We start from the raw sequence: 17,475 nt of genomic DNA, 5'->3' as shown, positions 1-17,475 counted from the left end.
CTGTAACCACTAGGCTACCACTTCCAGCCACCCTACGGTGGAAAAACTCATTTCAGCCACTTGTATTAGCAAACCCTTCCTTATGGTTGATGACCACAGGTGAAGGTGGGAACTAAGAGGGATGGAAGAACACACCTTTGGCTCAGCTGTTCCTGATATTATGGCTGGACACCAACTCTGGATGGATTTACAAAATGTTGGTGAATATATTCAAAACCAGATTTTAGTGTTTCTCTCAAGAAAGACAAAAACATAAGTCCGTGATGCACAAGATCCACATTACTGGAAACTTCACTGGTCTTTATAGAAGCTTATGGGGCATGTGAGCACCAGCTGCCGCCCTGATTTATCATTCATCACTTGCTTTCATATTCATATTCTTTCATTCTTTCTCTGATTCCTTCCTCCACTGAGTTCCTCACAACTTTCTCACCATTTTGATGTTTCAGTCCATCGCTCCCATTCCTTCCCATCTTCCCCCGGGCCTTTTCATCCCTCCACCTCTCATCTTCCTCTGAAGTTAATCTCACCATCAGAACCGCTCCTCACTCCAGACGTCGCATCTCTCATCAGTGATCCCTCCTTCACTCAATCTCATCAACCTCACACCTCTTTCAATCCTGGTTCCCTGTTTTTCATCTGGATAGTTTCCACTAAAGGGTTCTTAGAAGTATAAATGAAACGAGCTTCAGCCTCAGCGGCCACAGGAGGAGTTGATCTACTGCCGACCGTGGCGGCCTTGACGTCTTTCATGTCCAACTGGAACCTAAAGGCCGGAAGACTTCTAACAAGAGGAACTTCCTGGTCTGTCACTAGAGAGCGCTACAACAAAATATTTGAAAATTTTAGCAAGAAAATGTCAGTGATCAGCTTAAGGAAGACATACTTTTACTTTAAAGCAGATTTCTTTCTTTTTATGAAATACCTTTGACATGTTTTGGTGAAAATAACATAAATAAAGTACAGCATGTTTCTTTAAACCTCTTGTTATAACATCTGGTTTACCACTAGAGCTGTGGAGGCGGTCTCACTGTCAAGGTTTGACATTCCCCCCAGCTTTCAGTTTCTGTTTTGCCCCGCCTGTGTCCCATCTGCCCTGATTGTGTCTGCACCTGTGTCTCGTCATGTCTCGTTATCCCCTGTGTATATCTGGTCTTGTCATTCCCTTGTTCCCGGTCGGACCGTACTGTTTGTTCCCCATGTTTCCTGCCACGTTTTGCTCCTCAAGTTTTTTGATCCCTTTTTAGTTTGTCTTGATCCTGCCCAGCAGCGCCTTGTTTTGCCTTTTTTTTTTTTAAATAAATCCTTTTTTCATTGAACTCCTGCCTCCTGCCTCCTGCTCTCCTGCTCTCGGGTCCACACCTTACCCCCAGACGTGACACTCACGGATGGTTAGAGCTTTCATTATGTGAAAAACTGGCCCAACATTTCCTAAATGCGTAGTTTTTTTTTCCATTTAATGAAGTTTTTAATATTATTATTATTATAACCTTTATTTAACCAGGGAAAAAAGTCGTGTTGAGATTAAAAATCTCTTTTACAAGAGAGTCCTGGCCAAGACAGGCAGCAGCACAAACACAAAGTTGCACAAACAAACAATAACAAAACAGATCAGAAATACAAATCACAAACAAGATCAGCTGTCAAAGCATCTACAGCCAGTTGTACTTGCTTCCAAGTCTTTCAGAAGAACCTTAAAAGCATCAAGTGACACCAGATTGTTCAATTTTAAGATTTTCTGCAACCCATTCCAAGCAGAGGGGGCAGCAGAGCTGAAAGCCCTGCTAGCTTGTCCAGTGCGGACCCTTGGTACAGTCAATAAAAATAAGTCCTGTGACCGAAGATTCTGACTCCCAGTGCTTTTTTTTTTAACATATTAGAATAAAATATACACAAAAACATCTGAGCACTTATTCCTTGGTCCTGTTGACCTCTCCGACGGTCCACTGACCAAACCTACAGAGGCTGGGATGTCCAACTGATCAATGGCACACCTACTTTTCTGATGTCACGCTGTAACGCCCTCAAGAGGCGTCATCTTGTAGGCAGAGCAGGGATGCTGGGATGCTTGTTAGAATTAAAGCTGCGCGCCAACAGCAGCACAGATTTAATCTTTAATCGAAACGGGAGAGAGACTAGACCAAACAAGGAGTTTTGGGTCTGTCTGAAATCCTCGGCTGACAAACAGTCAAATCTCCGTGGTAACTCTGGCGAGGCAGTTTCAAATGAAGACATCACTCATTCACACGCCGCCGGTGTAAGAACCAGAACACAAATACGCTCCAGAACACGGCTCAGAGCCGACCACGACAGCTTCACAGCCTCTGTAGGTTCAGATTACAACCGGCACTCGGAGTGTCAGCTGCTTGTAGTGACAACTACTACGGAGATGATTCCACTGCTCGGGGAGGAGGCGGCTGTTTTGGAGGTCCATCAGTGACAAAGAGACATTTCCGTATGATTAATTGATAAAACTGAGGACTGGTTGCACCTCACAAATGAGTAGGGGTGTGACGATACACTAATCTCACAATACGGTACGATACACGATATTGAGGTCACGATAACGATACGATACGATATTATAGCAGTATTTTTTTAACAACCTTGAATGAGGAACATATGACTGGAAAAAAATGGTCTTTTATTTGAAAGACACAAAATACAAAACAATGCTGTGCATTTGCCCTATTGTTATAGTTTGTAATGCTTTATAACTGTTTAAGTTTTACAGAGAAAGCCAGGCCAACCATTTTCCACAAACTGAACTAAAAGTAAATGTCAGGTTTGCATTATGCATCTAAAGTACAAATATTTTGCCACAAACTGAATAGTTTCTCTCATGTATGATTTGACTTTTTTCTTTTCCAGAAACTAAAATTAAATAAATAAATAAATAAAAGTAAATAAAAACATACAATTTTACATCATAAAAAAGATTGATTCATGCTCACCTTATAAGTGTAAGAGGAGATTTATTTTTGTTAAGGTTATTTTGGTAATTCAGGGTTCATTATTTTATAAATATATTCTTTATATTCTGATGTAAATCAGGGACTATAATGACACAAGTCAGTTTATCTGAAGTGATGAGTCTGTTTTAGATTGGGCGGAGTGATACGCCACAGTACGGCAGGTGCTGTGTTGATGATCTAAAATCCTACACTGTTGAGGGACATTAAAGTACACTGGAACTCAGCAGAATTTGTCCCCGTGTTTATCCTACTCACGACCCGAAAAAGGTTTAATTTAATAAGGTAAGGCTTAACTCTTAACTCTTAACTCTAGTTTCTGTAGTTTCGGAGTAAGATTTTGGTCCGCGGGTTGAGGTGCGGTCGTCACGCGTGGTCGAGGCGCGTTACTAGTCAACACAATAGATTAATATTAATAATCCAATATCGCGATACAGTTTGTCACCTCCACGACACGTATTCTGACGTTTTTGTATCGCAAAATTTTGTGGCACGATATATTGTTACACCCCTACAAAAGAGTCTGTGGGTCCAGCTGGTCTGGGCCTGCAGTGGTTCGGTTCTCATCACCGCTAACGTCGTGTGACCGGACTGGAGCTGTCACGGCTGCTTCAGCCTGACGGCCTCAGCTCCGTCTCTTCTGGTTCTCCAGCATTACAGACGTTCATAGGCCTGTGCTGAAAAAATCGATTTTTGGATTCTAAATCGATTCTCATATTAATTCCTAAAAATCGATTAGTATGTCCAAAGATCGATTTTTTTTCATCGTTAGATTACAACTTTTGATATTTTTTTTGTTTATGCTCAAAAAAAGGAATGTTTTGTTGGATACAAGAATAACTACTGCCATGTTTTTGCCTTTACAAATGTTTAAAGATATGAAAACATTAAAGTTTTCAGTTATAATTGCATACATTGTCTATATTTCATTACTTTATATACTGTCATGGGGTTACATTTGCATAAAATGCTAAAAACCAAATTCTCAAAAATTAAAAACCAAAATAGAAAGAAAATGGAAACAATTTAAATGGAATGTGGGAAAAAATATGACCGATTTCATACGTCTCTGTTTGCTGCCCTGGAACTGTTTGAAAATTCTGACCCACATGATGTTTCTGAAAGCAGTTCTATCAGCATTCTGGGAGGTGATTGGTCCTTACAGCATCAGTAGCTGCCAATACTTGCTGTTTAATCTCAATATAATACTAGTATTAATATGTTGCATAACTACAGTCATGTAATTCATGCAACAGCTTAAAAAATTGTTTTAATAACACTAACCCAAATCAATATCGGAATCAAATCGAATCAAATCTTGATAATCGATTCTGAATCTTAAGAATCGGGAACGAATCGATTCTTGACATTTGAATCAATCCCCAGCCCTAGACGTTCAGTGCTTCACCTAATGAAGCAGCCTTTCTGCTTTCCAAAAACCGCACCTCTAAGTGCGCGTGGTCCTAATTACATTAAGACGTTTCTCTGTAATTAGGTAACCTGCACTTAATCTGATTTTCCGGAGCAACTTTGCCTTGAGTCCAATTAACGTTACCTGGACACAAAGACCAGTCTTTTCTCTGGGCTCTGAATAAGTCTTTCTGATCTTATTCCAGTGTTTTATGTGCTAACGACTCCATTTATGTTTGAGACATCAAGCGAACCCATTTTCCTTCCTGGACAGTCACGTCTGCCGGTTTGAAGCAGAAACGTCTTTCTATCTTTGAAATCGTGGACTGTTTTTGAAGTAGTGATGAAGGAGATTTTTAAAGTATATTTGATTTTATTATTTCAAATCTCAGCACGTGACTGTCAGTATAATTGAAAGCTATCTTCTATAGATCAACGTGAGGGACTCTAATGGCGGCGGCGATTAACAGATGAGTGTTCACAGCAGAGCTGCATAGGATGGGGGCCGGCGCGGCCATCCGAACTCAGCCGGCGCTCCCAACATGACTTCCTGCACCCTCACAGCTCGTTTTTCTCCTCCAGACAATGCGGTCTTAATTTCTCTCATGCCTAATTAAACTCCCTCTCTCGATGGATCTACAGCCCCATTACCCATAATACCCTCAGCTGCCACAGCGCAGCGCCTCCCACCAGCAGCCTCCCTGTTCAGTGTCGGGCTGCTGCTCAGCACCGTCTCTGCTGCTGACTTTGACTTCATTGTGGTTGACAGCGTCAAGGTTTAAAGTCCCAGCAGACACCGGACGAGTGTGTGCAAGTGCACATGCAGGTGTGTGTGTGTGTGCTTTCTCTCTTCCTTCAGCCTACAGTATTTCATGCAAGCCCACAAGTGAACAAAATGTTAGCCTGCAGTATTCCAGTAACCTGCAGTATTCCAGTAACCTGCAGTATTCCAGTAACCTGCAGTATTCCAGTAACCTGCAGTATCCAGTAACCTACAATATTCCAGTTATCTGCAGTATTTAAGTAATCTGCAGTATTCCATTAATCTGCAGTATTCCAGTAACCTGCAGTATTCCAGTAATCTGCAGTATTCCAGTAATCTGCAGTATTCCAGTAATCTGCCGTATTCCAGTAATCTGCAGTATTCCAGTAATCTGCAGTATTCCAGTAACCTGCAGTATTCCAGTAATCTGCAGTATTCCAGTAACCTGCAGTATTCCTTTAATCTGCAGTATTCCAGTGACCTGCAGTACTCCAGTAACCTGCAGTATTCCAGTAACCTGCAGTATTCTAGTAATCTGCAGTATCCCATCTGCAGTATTCCAGTAACCTGCAGTATTCCAGTAATCTGCAGTATTCCAGTGACCTGCAGTACTCCAGTAATCTGCAGTATTCCAGTAACCTCCAGTATTCCAGTAACCTGCAGTATTCCAGTAATCCGCAGTATTCCAGTAATCTGCAGTATTCCAGTAATCTGCAGTATTCCAGTAACCTGCAGTATTCCAGTAACCTGCAGTATTCCAGTAACCTGCAGTATTCCAATAACCTGCAGTATTTAAGTCATCTGCAGTATTCCAGTAACCTGCAGTATTCCAGTAATCTGCAGTATTCCAGTAATCTGCAGTATTCCAGTAACCTACAGTATTCCAGTAATCTGCAGTATTCCAGTAATCTGCAGTATTCCAGTAATCTGCAGTATTCCAGTAACCTGCAGTATTCCAGTAACCTGCAGTATTCCAGTAATCTAAAGTATTCCAGTAATCTAAAGTATTCCAGTAATCTGCAGTATTCCAGTAACCTGCAGTATTCCAGTAACCTGCAGTATTCCAGTAACCTGCAGTATTCCAGTAATCTAAAGTATTCCAGTAATCTAAAGTATTCCAGTAATCTGCAGTATTCCAGTAACCTGCAGTATTCCAGTAATCTGCAGTATTCCAGTAATCTGCAGTATTCCAGTAACCTACAGTATTCCAGTAACCTGCAGTATTCCAGTTATCTGCAGTATTCCAGTTATCTGCAGTATTCCAGTAATCTGCAGTATTCCAGTATTCTGCAGTATTTAAGTAACCTGCAGTATTCCAGTAATCTAAAGTATTGCAGTAATCTGCAGTATTCCAGTAACCTGCAGAATTCCAGTAACCTGCAGTATTCCAGTATTCTGCAGTATTCCAGTAATCTGCAGTATTTAAGTACTCTGCAGTATTCCAGTAACCTGCAGTATTCCAGTAACCTGCAGTATTCCAGTAATCTGCAGTATTCCAGTAACCTGCAGTATTCCAGTAATCTAAAGTATTGCAGTAATCTGCAGTATTCCAGTAATCTAAAGTATTCCAGTAACCTGCAGTATTCCAGTAATCTGCAGTATTCCAGTAATCTGCAGTATTCCAGTAACCTGCAGTATTCCAGTAATCTAAAGTATTGCAGTAATCTGCAGTATTCCAGTAACCTGCAGTATTCCAGTTATCTGCAGTATTCCAGTAATCTGCAGTATTCCAGTAATCTAAAGTATTCCTTTAGTCTGCAGTATTCCAGTAAACTGCAGTATTCCAGTAACCTGCAGTATTCCAGTAATCTAAAGTATTCCTTTAGTCTGCAGTATTTCATTAATCTGCAGTATTCCAGTAATCTGCAGTATTCCAGTAATCTGCAGTATTCCAGTAATCTGCAGTATTCCAGTAATCTGCAGTATTCCAGTAACCTGTAGTATTCCAGTAAAATGCAGTATTCCAGTAATCTGCAGTATTCCAGTAATCTGCAGTATTCCAGTAATCTGCAGTATTCCAGTAATCTGCAGTATTCCAGTAATCTGCAGTATTCCAGTAACCTGCAGTATTCCATTAATCTGCAGTCTTCCAGTAATCTGCAGTATTCCAGTAATCTGAGTATCCCAGTAATCTGCAGTATCCCAGTAATCTGCAGTATTCCAGTAATCTGCAGTATTCCATTAATCTGCAGTATTCCAGTAACCTGCAGTATTCCAGTAACCTGCAGTATTCCATTAATCTGCAGTATTCCAGTAATCTGCAGTATTCCAGTAATCTGCAGTATCCCAGTAATCTGCAGTATTCCAGTAATCTGCAGTATTCCAGTAATCTGCAGTATTCCATTAATCTGCAGTATTCCAGTAATCTAAAGTATTCCAGTAATCTGCAGTATTCCAGTAACCTGCAGTATTCCAGTAATCTAAAGTATTCCAGTAATCTGCAGTATTTCAGTAATCTGCAGTATTCCAGTAATCTGCAGTATTCCAGTAACCTGCAGTATTCCAGTAATCTGCAGTATTCCAGTAACCTGCAGTATTACAGTAATCTGCAGTATTCCAGTAATCTGCATTATTCCAGTAACCAGTATTCCATTAATCTACAGTATTCCAGTAATCTGCAGTATTCCAGTAATCTGCAGTATTCCAGTAATCTGCAGTATTCCAGTAATCTGCAGTATTCCATTAATCTGCAGTATTCCAGTAATCTAAAGTATTCCAGTAATCTGCAGTATTCCAGTAACCTGCAGTATTCCAGTAATCTAAAGTATTCCAGTAATCTGCAGTATTTCAGTAATCTGCAGTATTCCAGTAACCTGCAGTATTCCAGTAATCTGCAGTAATCCAGTAATCTAAAGTATTCCGGTAACCTGCAGTATTCCAGTAACCTGCAGTATTCCAGTAATCTGCAGTATTCCAGTAATCTGCAGTATTCCAGTAATCTGCAGTATTCCAGTAACCTGCAGTATTCCAGTAATCTGCAGTATTCCAGTAATCTGCAGTATTCCAGTAATCTGCAGTATTAGAGTAATCTGCAGTATTCCATTAATCTGCAGTATTCCAGTAACCTGCAGTATTCCAGTAATCTGCAGTATTCCAGTAATCTGCAGTATTCCAGTAATCTGCAGTATTACAGTAATCTGCAGTATTCCAGTAACCTGCAGTATTTAAGTAACCTGCAGTATTTCAGTAATCTGCAGTATTCCATTAATCTGCAGTATTCCAGTAATCTGCAGTATTCCAGTAACCTGCAGTATTCCAGTAACCTGCAGTATTCCAGTAATCTGCAGTATTCCAGTAACCTGCAGTAATCTAAAGTATTCCAGTAATCTGCAGTATTCCAGTAATCTGCAGTATTCCAGTAACCTGCAGTATTCCAGTAACCTGCAGTATTCCAGTATTCCAGTAATCTGCAGTATTCCAGTAACCTGCAGTAATCTAAAGTATTCCAGTAACCTGCAGTATTCCAGTAACCTGCAGTATTCCAGTAACCTGCAGTATTCCAGTAATCTGCAGTATTCCAGTAATCTGCAGTATTCCAGTAACCTGCAGTATTCCAGTAATCTGCAGTATTCCAGTAACCTGCAGTATTCCAGTAACCTGCAGTAATCTGCAGTATTCCAGTAATCTGCAGTATTCCAGTAATCTACAGTATTCCAGTAATCTGCAGTATTCCAGTAATCTACAGTATGCCAGTAATCTGCAGTATTACAGTAATCTGCAGTATTCCATTAATCTGCAGTATTCCAGTAATCTACAGTATTCCAGTAATCTGCAGTATTCCAGTAATCTGCAGTATTACAGTAATCTGCAGTATTCCATTAATCTGCAGTATTCCAGTAACCTGCAGTATTCCAGTAATCTGCAGTATTCCAGTAATCTGCAGTATTCCAGTAATCTGCAGTATTAGAGTAATCTGCAGTATTCCATTAATCTGCAGTATTCCAGTAACCTGCAGTATTCCAGTAATCTGCAGTATTCCAGTAATCTGCAGTATTCCAGTAATCTGCAGTATTACAGTAATCTGCAGTATTCCAGTAACCTGCAGTATTTAAGTAACCTGCAGTATTTCAGTAATCTGCAGTATTCCATTAATCTGCAGTATTCCAGTAATCTGCAGTATTCCAGTAACCTGCAGTATTCCAGTAACCTGCAGTATTCCAGTAATCTGCAGTATTCCAGTAACCTGCAGTAATCTAAAGTATTCCAGTAATCTGCAGTATTCCAGTAATCTGCAGTATTCCAGTAACCTGCAGTATTCCAGTAACCTGCAGTATTCCAGTATTCCAGTAATCTGCAGTATTCCAGTAACCTGCAGTAATCTAAAGTATTCCAGTAACCTGCAGTATTCCAGTAACCTGCAGTATTCCAGTAACCTGCAGTATTCCAGTAATCTGCAGTATTCCAGTAATCTGCAGTATTCCAGTAACCTGCAGTATTCCAGTAATCTGCAGTATTCCAGTAACCTGCAGTATTCCAGTAACCTGCAGTAATCTGCAGTATTCCAGTAATCTGCAGTATTCCAGTAATCTACAGTATTCCAGTAATCTGCAGTATTCCAGTAATCTACAGTATGCCAGTAATCTGCAGTATTACAGTAATCTGCAGTATTCCATTAATCTGCAGTATTCCAGTAATCTACAGTATTCCAGTAATCTGCAGTATTCCAGTAATCTGCAGTATTACAGTAATCTGCAGTATTCCATTAATCTGCAGTATTCCAGTAACCTGCAGTATTCCAGTAATCTGCAGTATTCCAGTAATCTGCAGTATTCCAGTAATCTGCAGTATTACAGTAATCTGCAGTATTCCAGTAACCTGCAGTATTTAAGTAACCTACAGTATTTCAGTAATCTGCAGTATTCCATTAATCTGCAGTATTCCAGTAATCTGCAGTATTCCAGTAACCTGCAGTATTCCAGTAACCTGCAGTATTCCAGTAACCTGCAGTATTCCAGTAACCTGCAGTATTCCAGTAATCTGCAGTATTCCAGTAACCTGCAGTAATCTAAAGTATTCCAGTAATCTGCAGTATTCCAGTAATCTGCAGTATTCCAGTAATCTGCAGTATTCCAGTAATCTGCAGTATTCCAGTAATCTGCAGTATTCCAGTAACCTGCAGTAATCTAAAGTATTCCAGTAACCTGCAGTATTCCAGTAACCTGCAGTATTCCAGTAATCTGCAGTATTCCAGTAATCTGCAGTATTCCAGTTATCTGCAGTATTCCAGTAACCTGCAGTAATCTGCAGTATTCCAGTAATCTGCAGTATTCCGGTAACCTGCAGTATTCCAGTAACCTGCAGTATTCCAGTAATCTACAGTATTCCAGTAATCTGCAGTATTCCAGTAATCTACAGTATTTAAATAATCTGCAGTATTCCAGTAATCTGCAGTATTCCAGTAACCTGCAGTATTCCAGTAATCTGCAGTATTCCAGTAACCTGCAGTACTCCAATAACCTGCAGTATTCCAGCAACCTGCAGTATTCCAGTAAACGGCTGGAGCCCATCCTTGTCGACGACCTGAAAGTGGAGGTATGGAAGATGGATCATGACGTCAACGGTAAAGATCGGGAACCGACGAAGTGACAAAACATGATCCACAGCTCGCTGCCTGCACAGCTTCCAAGCGTCACACAGATTTTTCTGTCACAGTGGCAAAACAAAGCTGTGCTGCATGCTGCAGGCACACAAGTATCCAAACTAAAGTCCCTATTTAAAAACAAAACATGGATGGGGAAGTACTTCCAGAAAAACCTCCAGTGACTATTGGACCCTCATCCTACATCAGTGGTCATTTTACTGGACTTGTGGACTTGACTGGATTTGTTCAGTTTCTAAATGACATCAATTGAACTGAATGAATCAAAAAAAAAAAAAATGAATCAACATTCTTCAAATCTGTACATTTGTCATTAAGTGAATCTTAACACTGATGATTTACCTCATGGTTTTAGATATTATTTTGTGAATAACTCTCAAGTTCATAGTTATTCAACCCGACAGGTTAAGAAACTTCATTTTCCATTGTATAAAACATCCCGTGGTCAGTTTTCTATTAAATACTGTGCAGTTATCATGTGGAACAATTATGTACATTTAATTGATTCATCTTTGTCACTGTCCATGTACAAAATAAACTTAAGAATGCTCTGCTCTCTAAATCATTTGATTTAGAATAGGACCCCCTATTTTTTTTCTTCACTTTTTCCTTCATAGGAAATGTTCAGTTTGTGCATTTAATATGTAATTGTGATTTTTATATTTGTTAATATTTTAACTTTAGTATAATGTTTGGGTGTGGTTTTCATATAAGCCTATATACATGTACAGTAGGCTTCTAACCACTCCTCACACATGTTTCTTCTTCTTGCTGTTTTTTTTTTCCTTATGTGAATTTTTTCTTCTGTTTTTTGTTGTTTTTTTTTTTCTTCATCCTTGTATTTGTGTGAAACAAAATAAAAAAGTAAATGTACATCAAAACCCTGGAAAAGGTTTTGGCAGCTTAAATTAAGTCATCCGTGGCAATGGCCACGGTTACATGATGTTTTTTAATTCGGAATTAATTATTCCGAATTAAATAATTCCAATTTAAACTATTTTCCTTTGAGTTTACATGAAAATAGTAATTCCGAATTGAGGTTTACATGGAAAACACGTTTGATCGGCTTTATCCAATTCCGCTTAAGGTCTGGGGGTTGGGAAGGTTCTGATTGGATAGGGGGGCGGACCGGAAGTTACATCTACCGGAAGAAAAACAAACTTAGCCGCTACAACTTTGAAAAGCTCACAATTTTGATGTTTCCTGTCATCTGTTCTTTTGATTATTTCCAGGTCCTCCAAGCTATTTATTAAATAAATGGTCTCTGCTCTTGACCACCGTTTACTGCGTGCTGCATCTTGAAACTTTGTTTGGAAAACAAGCCCAGCGGAATATAAGCGTCATGGAGACAGACGGGCGAGGGAACGAGCAGAAAGAAAGACCGGAATTAATTTAAAGCGGAATGAGTGTATACATGATCGCGGAATTATTCTATTCGGATTTAAAATCAGAAAAAAACAGCCACTTACTTCGGAATTAAGTTTAATTCGGAACGGCCATTTTCATTCGGAATTAGGTGTTTACATGGTCATTTTTACTCATTTTAAATCGGATTTAATTTTAATTCTGAATTAAAGAGGAATTAAACTTCCCATGTAAACGCACTGAATGATTCAGAACAGATCAGATGTTTTAACCAGCAGATTAAAGAAAAAAAAAAGTTTTTACATCTTTACATCTGCTTTGGTCAACTCTGTTAGTTTTAGATGTAAGTTTGAACCTGACCCTGTTGTAATCATAAGTTATGGCTGAACACGTATGTCCAGCAGCTCCAGTAGCTCCAGCACCTGACCCCAGAGAGAGGGAAAGGTTGGGCATGCCGTTAACATGCACACGGTGCATTCAGGGCCCCTCTGGAAGCCAGCGCGCTCATGCAAGGCTGCGCGGCAGCTCTTTCATCTCGGCTGCAGCACCTTTGGACCCACGAGTGCTGCAGTGTTATCAGAGGAGCTGGAGTCTTGGGGGCTCAAACACCGACTCCCGCAGCATCAACACCAGCGCTACTTATACGCTACGCTAAACGGGGTGGAATATTAAATCTGCAGGCGTGAGTGTCCACGGACGTGTGTGCACGTGGGAAACGAAGTGGGAAGGAATGTGTTGGACGAGGGGCTAATGAAATATTAGGGAGAACAGGATTGTCCCGGAGCGTCATTCGTCACAGCGGGACAGTCGAGGGCCAGAGCCATCAGTCAACTTCTGCTTCCACACACACACACACACACACACACACACACACACACACACACACGGACACGTGCAAGGAAAACAGAACTGCAGACTGAGAACATGCAGGGAAACACTTGTTATGATGGAAAAAGAAAAGTGAAGGGGCATCAATTTGATATCGGACAGTGGGCGGAGACAGCAGTTGGAGAGATGAGTGGAAAGATGACAAGGTGGTGGAGGTGTTAATTTCTTACTGGAACGTTAATTCTCTCCCCGCTATTTACCGCATATATACTACCCATTCAGATTCAGATTCAGAAGACTTTATTAATCCCTTTGGGAGGTTCCCTCTGGGAAATTGACATCTCAATCTCACTCACTCAGCACTGCCAAACACCAAACACCCATATAAAAGATAAAAAGATAAGAAAATTGAAAATAAAGGTAAAAATAAAAATAAAAGTAAAAGGTAAAAACAAAACATTTAAAATAGAAAAATTCAAATTCAAATTCAAATTAGAAGTTATAGAATTTATTAAATAGAAAGTGCGGTGCCATAAAAAGAATAATAAGGATAGAAAAAGAAAAAGTGTTGTGTAATACCCAGGAAGTATTCCTACAAATTGATATGTTTGGCTTCACACGTCATTAAAAACCGACAAGGTTCAGCTGAAAGCACTACGCTGAGAACATGAAAATCCCAGATAAAAGAGGAAGACGGTATCTAATCCACCAGTGACGACAACCTGCATCCTGCCCAAGAACCAGCAGGGGGCCAAATCCGAGAGGAGAGCCCGGTAAAAAAGATGCTCCTCGCTAACAGAATAATGATCCAGATATCAGTGAAGCTCAAGTTCAAATTTTTTTTTTTTTTTTTTTTTTAGGATTTTGATATAGCTTATTTTGTGACAAATTGACTTGAATGTTTTATTTGAGATTTGCACAAATGTTTTGTTATTTGCACAACTGTCAACCTCAGTGGAAAAGGCTGCCTGTTACTGTCTACACTGTATTAATTGTACAGTGTATTTTAATGTAATTGTTATGCAGGAAAGGGATATTTATTTTATTTTATTCAAGAAGCATTTTATTCTATATATGAAGGCAGTTTATTTTTATTTAATTTGTTTTATACATCTTGATATTGTGCAGACCTCTGTTAATAAAGGAACCTGTGTGACATTTGGCACGAGGCTTTGTATTAAAACTGACTGTTTTTTTAAGGGTTTGCCTCAGAAAAAATGAAGCTAACAGAGATGCTAGGCTATAATGCTTTGGGGGAAACCCCAATTATGTCACAGAAAAAATATCGATATATATCGAGTATCGCCATTCAGCTAGAAAATATCGAGATATGACTTTTGGTCCATATCGCCCAGCCCTAGTCTGAATGGTGTCAATGTTCAAAGAAGGTCCAACTGGGGAAATCTGTGTCCAGTTCATCCTTTTTAACACCATCAGTCATGTTTTATATCGCCTTGTGTGTTATTGCGAGATGACTTCCCGAGTTTTCCGCGCAGAGGAGGAACGATGACCAAACCACTTCTGTTTCCAGACGTTGACGTACATCCAGTGTGGCTGCACTGGTTAAAAAAGGATGAGCTTGCATCTCCAATCAGTGGGGATCCATGCCACATCGCCTCCCGCCACCATCTTTAAAGAGAACATGGGGGAACTGAGGACATGAAAAATGCATTTGGAGGCTGGGGAGAGCAAAGGCACACTCGGAGTTAGTTGTCACTCTGGGTGCGATTGTTCTTGACTTGAGTCCGTCCCACCCAATTAGCAGGCTCTATAACAGACGCTGTTCATTTCTCCCGCCTGACCTGCACTCCCTCATCGGTTTCAACAGCCCTCCTCCACAGGAGCCATCATTCCTCTTCACATTGTGTTCATTCAAACACGGACAATTACTCAAACGAGGACTCTAATGTCGTGACTGTCCGAATCTGAATGGAGATTAAGAAGGAAGACGGATCTCTGCAACGGTGCAATTCTTGCTCACGTTTCTACAGAACGCATCTCAAACACGCTGGAGGCAGTGATACACCAGGATGCGTTTGGTGTTTGAACACGGTAACCTCCCTCCACAGATCTGACACCAGCGAGTGGTAGAAGTAAAGGAGGAACTGCAGCGATTGTCAACAGATGTTGAACTTCCAGCTGCAGGATTCTTGCAGACCTCTCTCTGCTACACATCTAACAGATTCCCTTTCAGATTTAATTGTTTTTATTGAATTAGACTCAATGACCAAGTTGTTAAGATGGATGCGTGGTTCTTATATTGAGCTAAAACTAACACGGACTGTTTAGTTTAGTTTGTTTTGCACAGTTTTAAAAATATACAGGAAATATCAAATATAAATACTATAGGTGCAGGAAGAGGCAAAAAATCCAATGGGCCTCCGAAGTTATTAAAATTTCATGTGTTATAAAGAACACAAGATTCACATACAAAAACAAAAAGTATAACTACACAAAAGTGATGGCAAACTAATAATGCACTATATAAATAATAAAGAATAAAGACAAAAAAATAAGTGTGTGTGAGTGTGCATGGGATATTGTTTTTACAACTTATATTACTTATATTGACTCCTGAGCAAATAAAACTGTACATGTCTTCACATCAGTGAAACACAAAGAAAAACGAAAAAAAAAACATGGATTCATGTACAACCTTACATTGGGAAAACAGTTACAAAACAGCAGTCGAGTGGTCCTTCAAACGTCTTTTGTAACATTTCAAAGAGGAAGAGCTCTTTGCCAAGTGGGAAAAATCATTCCACAATTTAGTGCCCCTAAATCTCACCGAAAATTGACCTCTGCTCACTGTTCAGTGAATGTGTCGGACAAACGTCGTTCAAGGGTTAAACTTGGTTTATTTATACCTGCCATGAGGAACGTCTCATTCAGATCAAAGAAAGCTGAAGAACCAGAACGCTGCCTTAACTGGGTCCAAGTCACGTACATGTCTTCTCCCTCAAGTCACGATGTTTTGATCCTACTTCAGCGAAACCTCATAGTTTAAGAGGATTATCACATGTGTAACACTCCCTCATTCAGAAGAACTCGTCTTCATTCAGTCAACTAGTTTATCCTGATCAGTCCATGTCCCTACGGTCTCTGATGTCGTTGAGGGTCGTGGTCAAAGTCCTGAGCCTTTCCAGGCTCCAGCTGGGAACCTTGGCTGCACGACTGCATGCTCTGAACTTCCATTCCAGTCTCTCCTGCACTGTGTGGGTCGGGTCTGAGCACATTTGCCTTTCACAAGATACCGTGTCATGCACCACCAGCATGAGCTCCAGCGAGCACAAAGAAGTATGAAGCGCCATCCCGGTGACACAGTAGATGTCAGGCGCTATTGGCAAAGACTACTTCAACTCGTGCGGAATGCAGCTGCCCGTCTTTTAACTAACACTAAAAGACGTGAGCACTTGACTCCGGTCCTCTATTCACTCCATTGGCTTCCTGTTCCTGTTAAAATTGATTTTAAACTTTTAGTGTTGGTTTTTAAAGCCCTCAACGGCCTTGCCCCACCCTATTTATCAGAGCTTTTAACGGTGCGTAAACATGGCAACCTTGAGATCCTCAAACCAACTGTTGTTGGAAGTGCCCAGGTCAAAGTTCAAACGCCGGGGGCGCTGGGGCTCTGTAACAAGCTCCCCTGCAACTTACGCTTGAGTTATGGTTCTGCGTCAAAAGGACGCCGTGCCTACGGCGTGTGGTTTGCATCGACGCAGACCACACGCCGTCACTGACGTGCACCTCCCTAAAATTGTAACTACGCGTCGAGGCGACACAGACCACACGCATACAGAGAGGGCTGTGATTGGTTCGCTAGCAACGCATTTCCGGTTTCTGGTTTGAAGCAGTCGTGAACTTTCAGCGCTCTTTTCTTCGTGTATGTGTGATTTTTTTTGTTTTGGTTTTTTGCACAATAGTTGTCCTTATCTCTTTGATTTACTGTGACCGGAAAAAGTCGGATAAACCATTCAGGAAAAGATCGCTAACTAGCGGTCACGGGGGGTACTGCACCGCGATGAAATGGAGTGACGGAGAAGTCCGAAGGGTTCACGACGCCGTCACGGCGACGGTGTGCGCTCTGCGTTGGTTTGACGCAGAACCTTAATTCAGGCTTTACGCGCTCTCTCTGACCTGGGCCTTTTAAAATCAAGACTTAAAGGAGCTTGAGGCTGTTTTTTTTATTTGCAAAATGTGCTGCAAGTCGGTCCCGATTTTCCCGCGCTGGGCTGTGGATGTGACGTCACATGACGCTGCATGTGCGTTCTCCCCGTTCTCCTGTGCCGGCTTCACTGTTGGCTGCAGTACCCCCAACGGCCGCCGGGGTGAAATGTGGCGATAGAGAGTCTCATTTCTTAAAAGGAGCCTCAAGCTCCTTTAAAACCTATTTATTTAGAATGGCTTTTAATACCCAGTAGTGTGGTGACACTTTTTACTCTTTTTCTTTTATTCTATTTATTTTTTGCTCTGTCTTATGATTGTATGTTGTATTTCTGTATGTTTTATTCTGTAAAGCAGTGGTTCCCAACCTTTTTTCC

The 17,475-nt window shown here is 40.7% G+C and overlaps 1 protein-coding gene across 1 annotated transcript in view; it reads right to left on the bottom strand.

The window, feature by feature from the left end:
- The window catches only part of grid1b (glutamate receptor, ionotropic, delta 1b), a 430,666-nt gene extending 414,418 nt beyond the window's left edge, over positions 1 to 16,248 (bottom strand). The window contains 1 exon segment of the mRNA XM_061709214.1: positions 16,035 to 16,248. Within this exon segment, the coding sequence (XP_061565198.1) occupies positions 16,035 to 16,248 (214 nt within the window).
- Positions 16,249 to 17,475: the final 1,227 nt, after the last annotated feature.

This window comes from Cololabis saira, chromosome 19, assembly GCF_033807715.1.
Source record: "Cololabis saira isolate AMF1-May2022 chromosome 19, fColSai1.1, whole genome shotgun sequence".
In the NCBI taxonomy this organism is placed as follows: Eukaryota; Metazoa; Chordata; class Actinopteri; order Beloniformes; family Belonidae; genus Cololabis; species Cololabis saira.
Note: the sequence above shows the minus strand (reverse complement) of the source record. Positions and strands in the feature narration are given on the sequence as shown.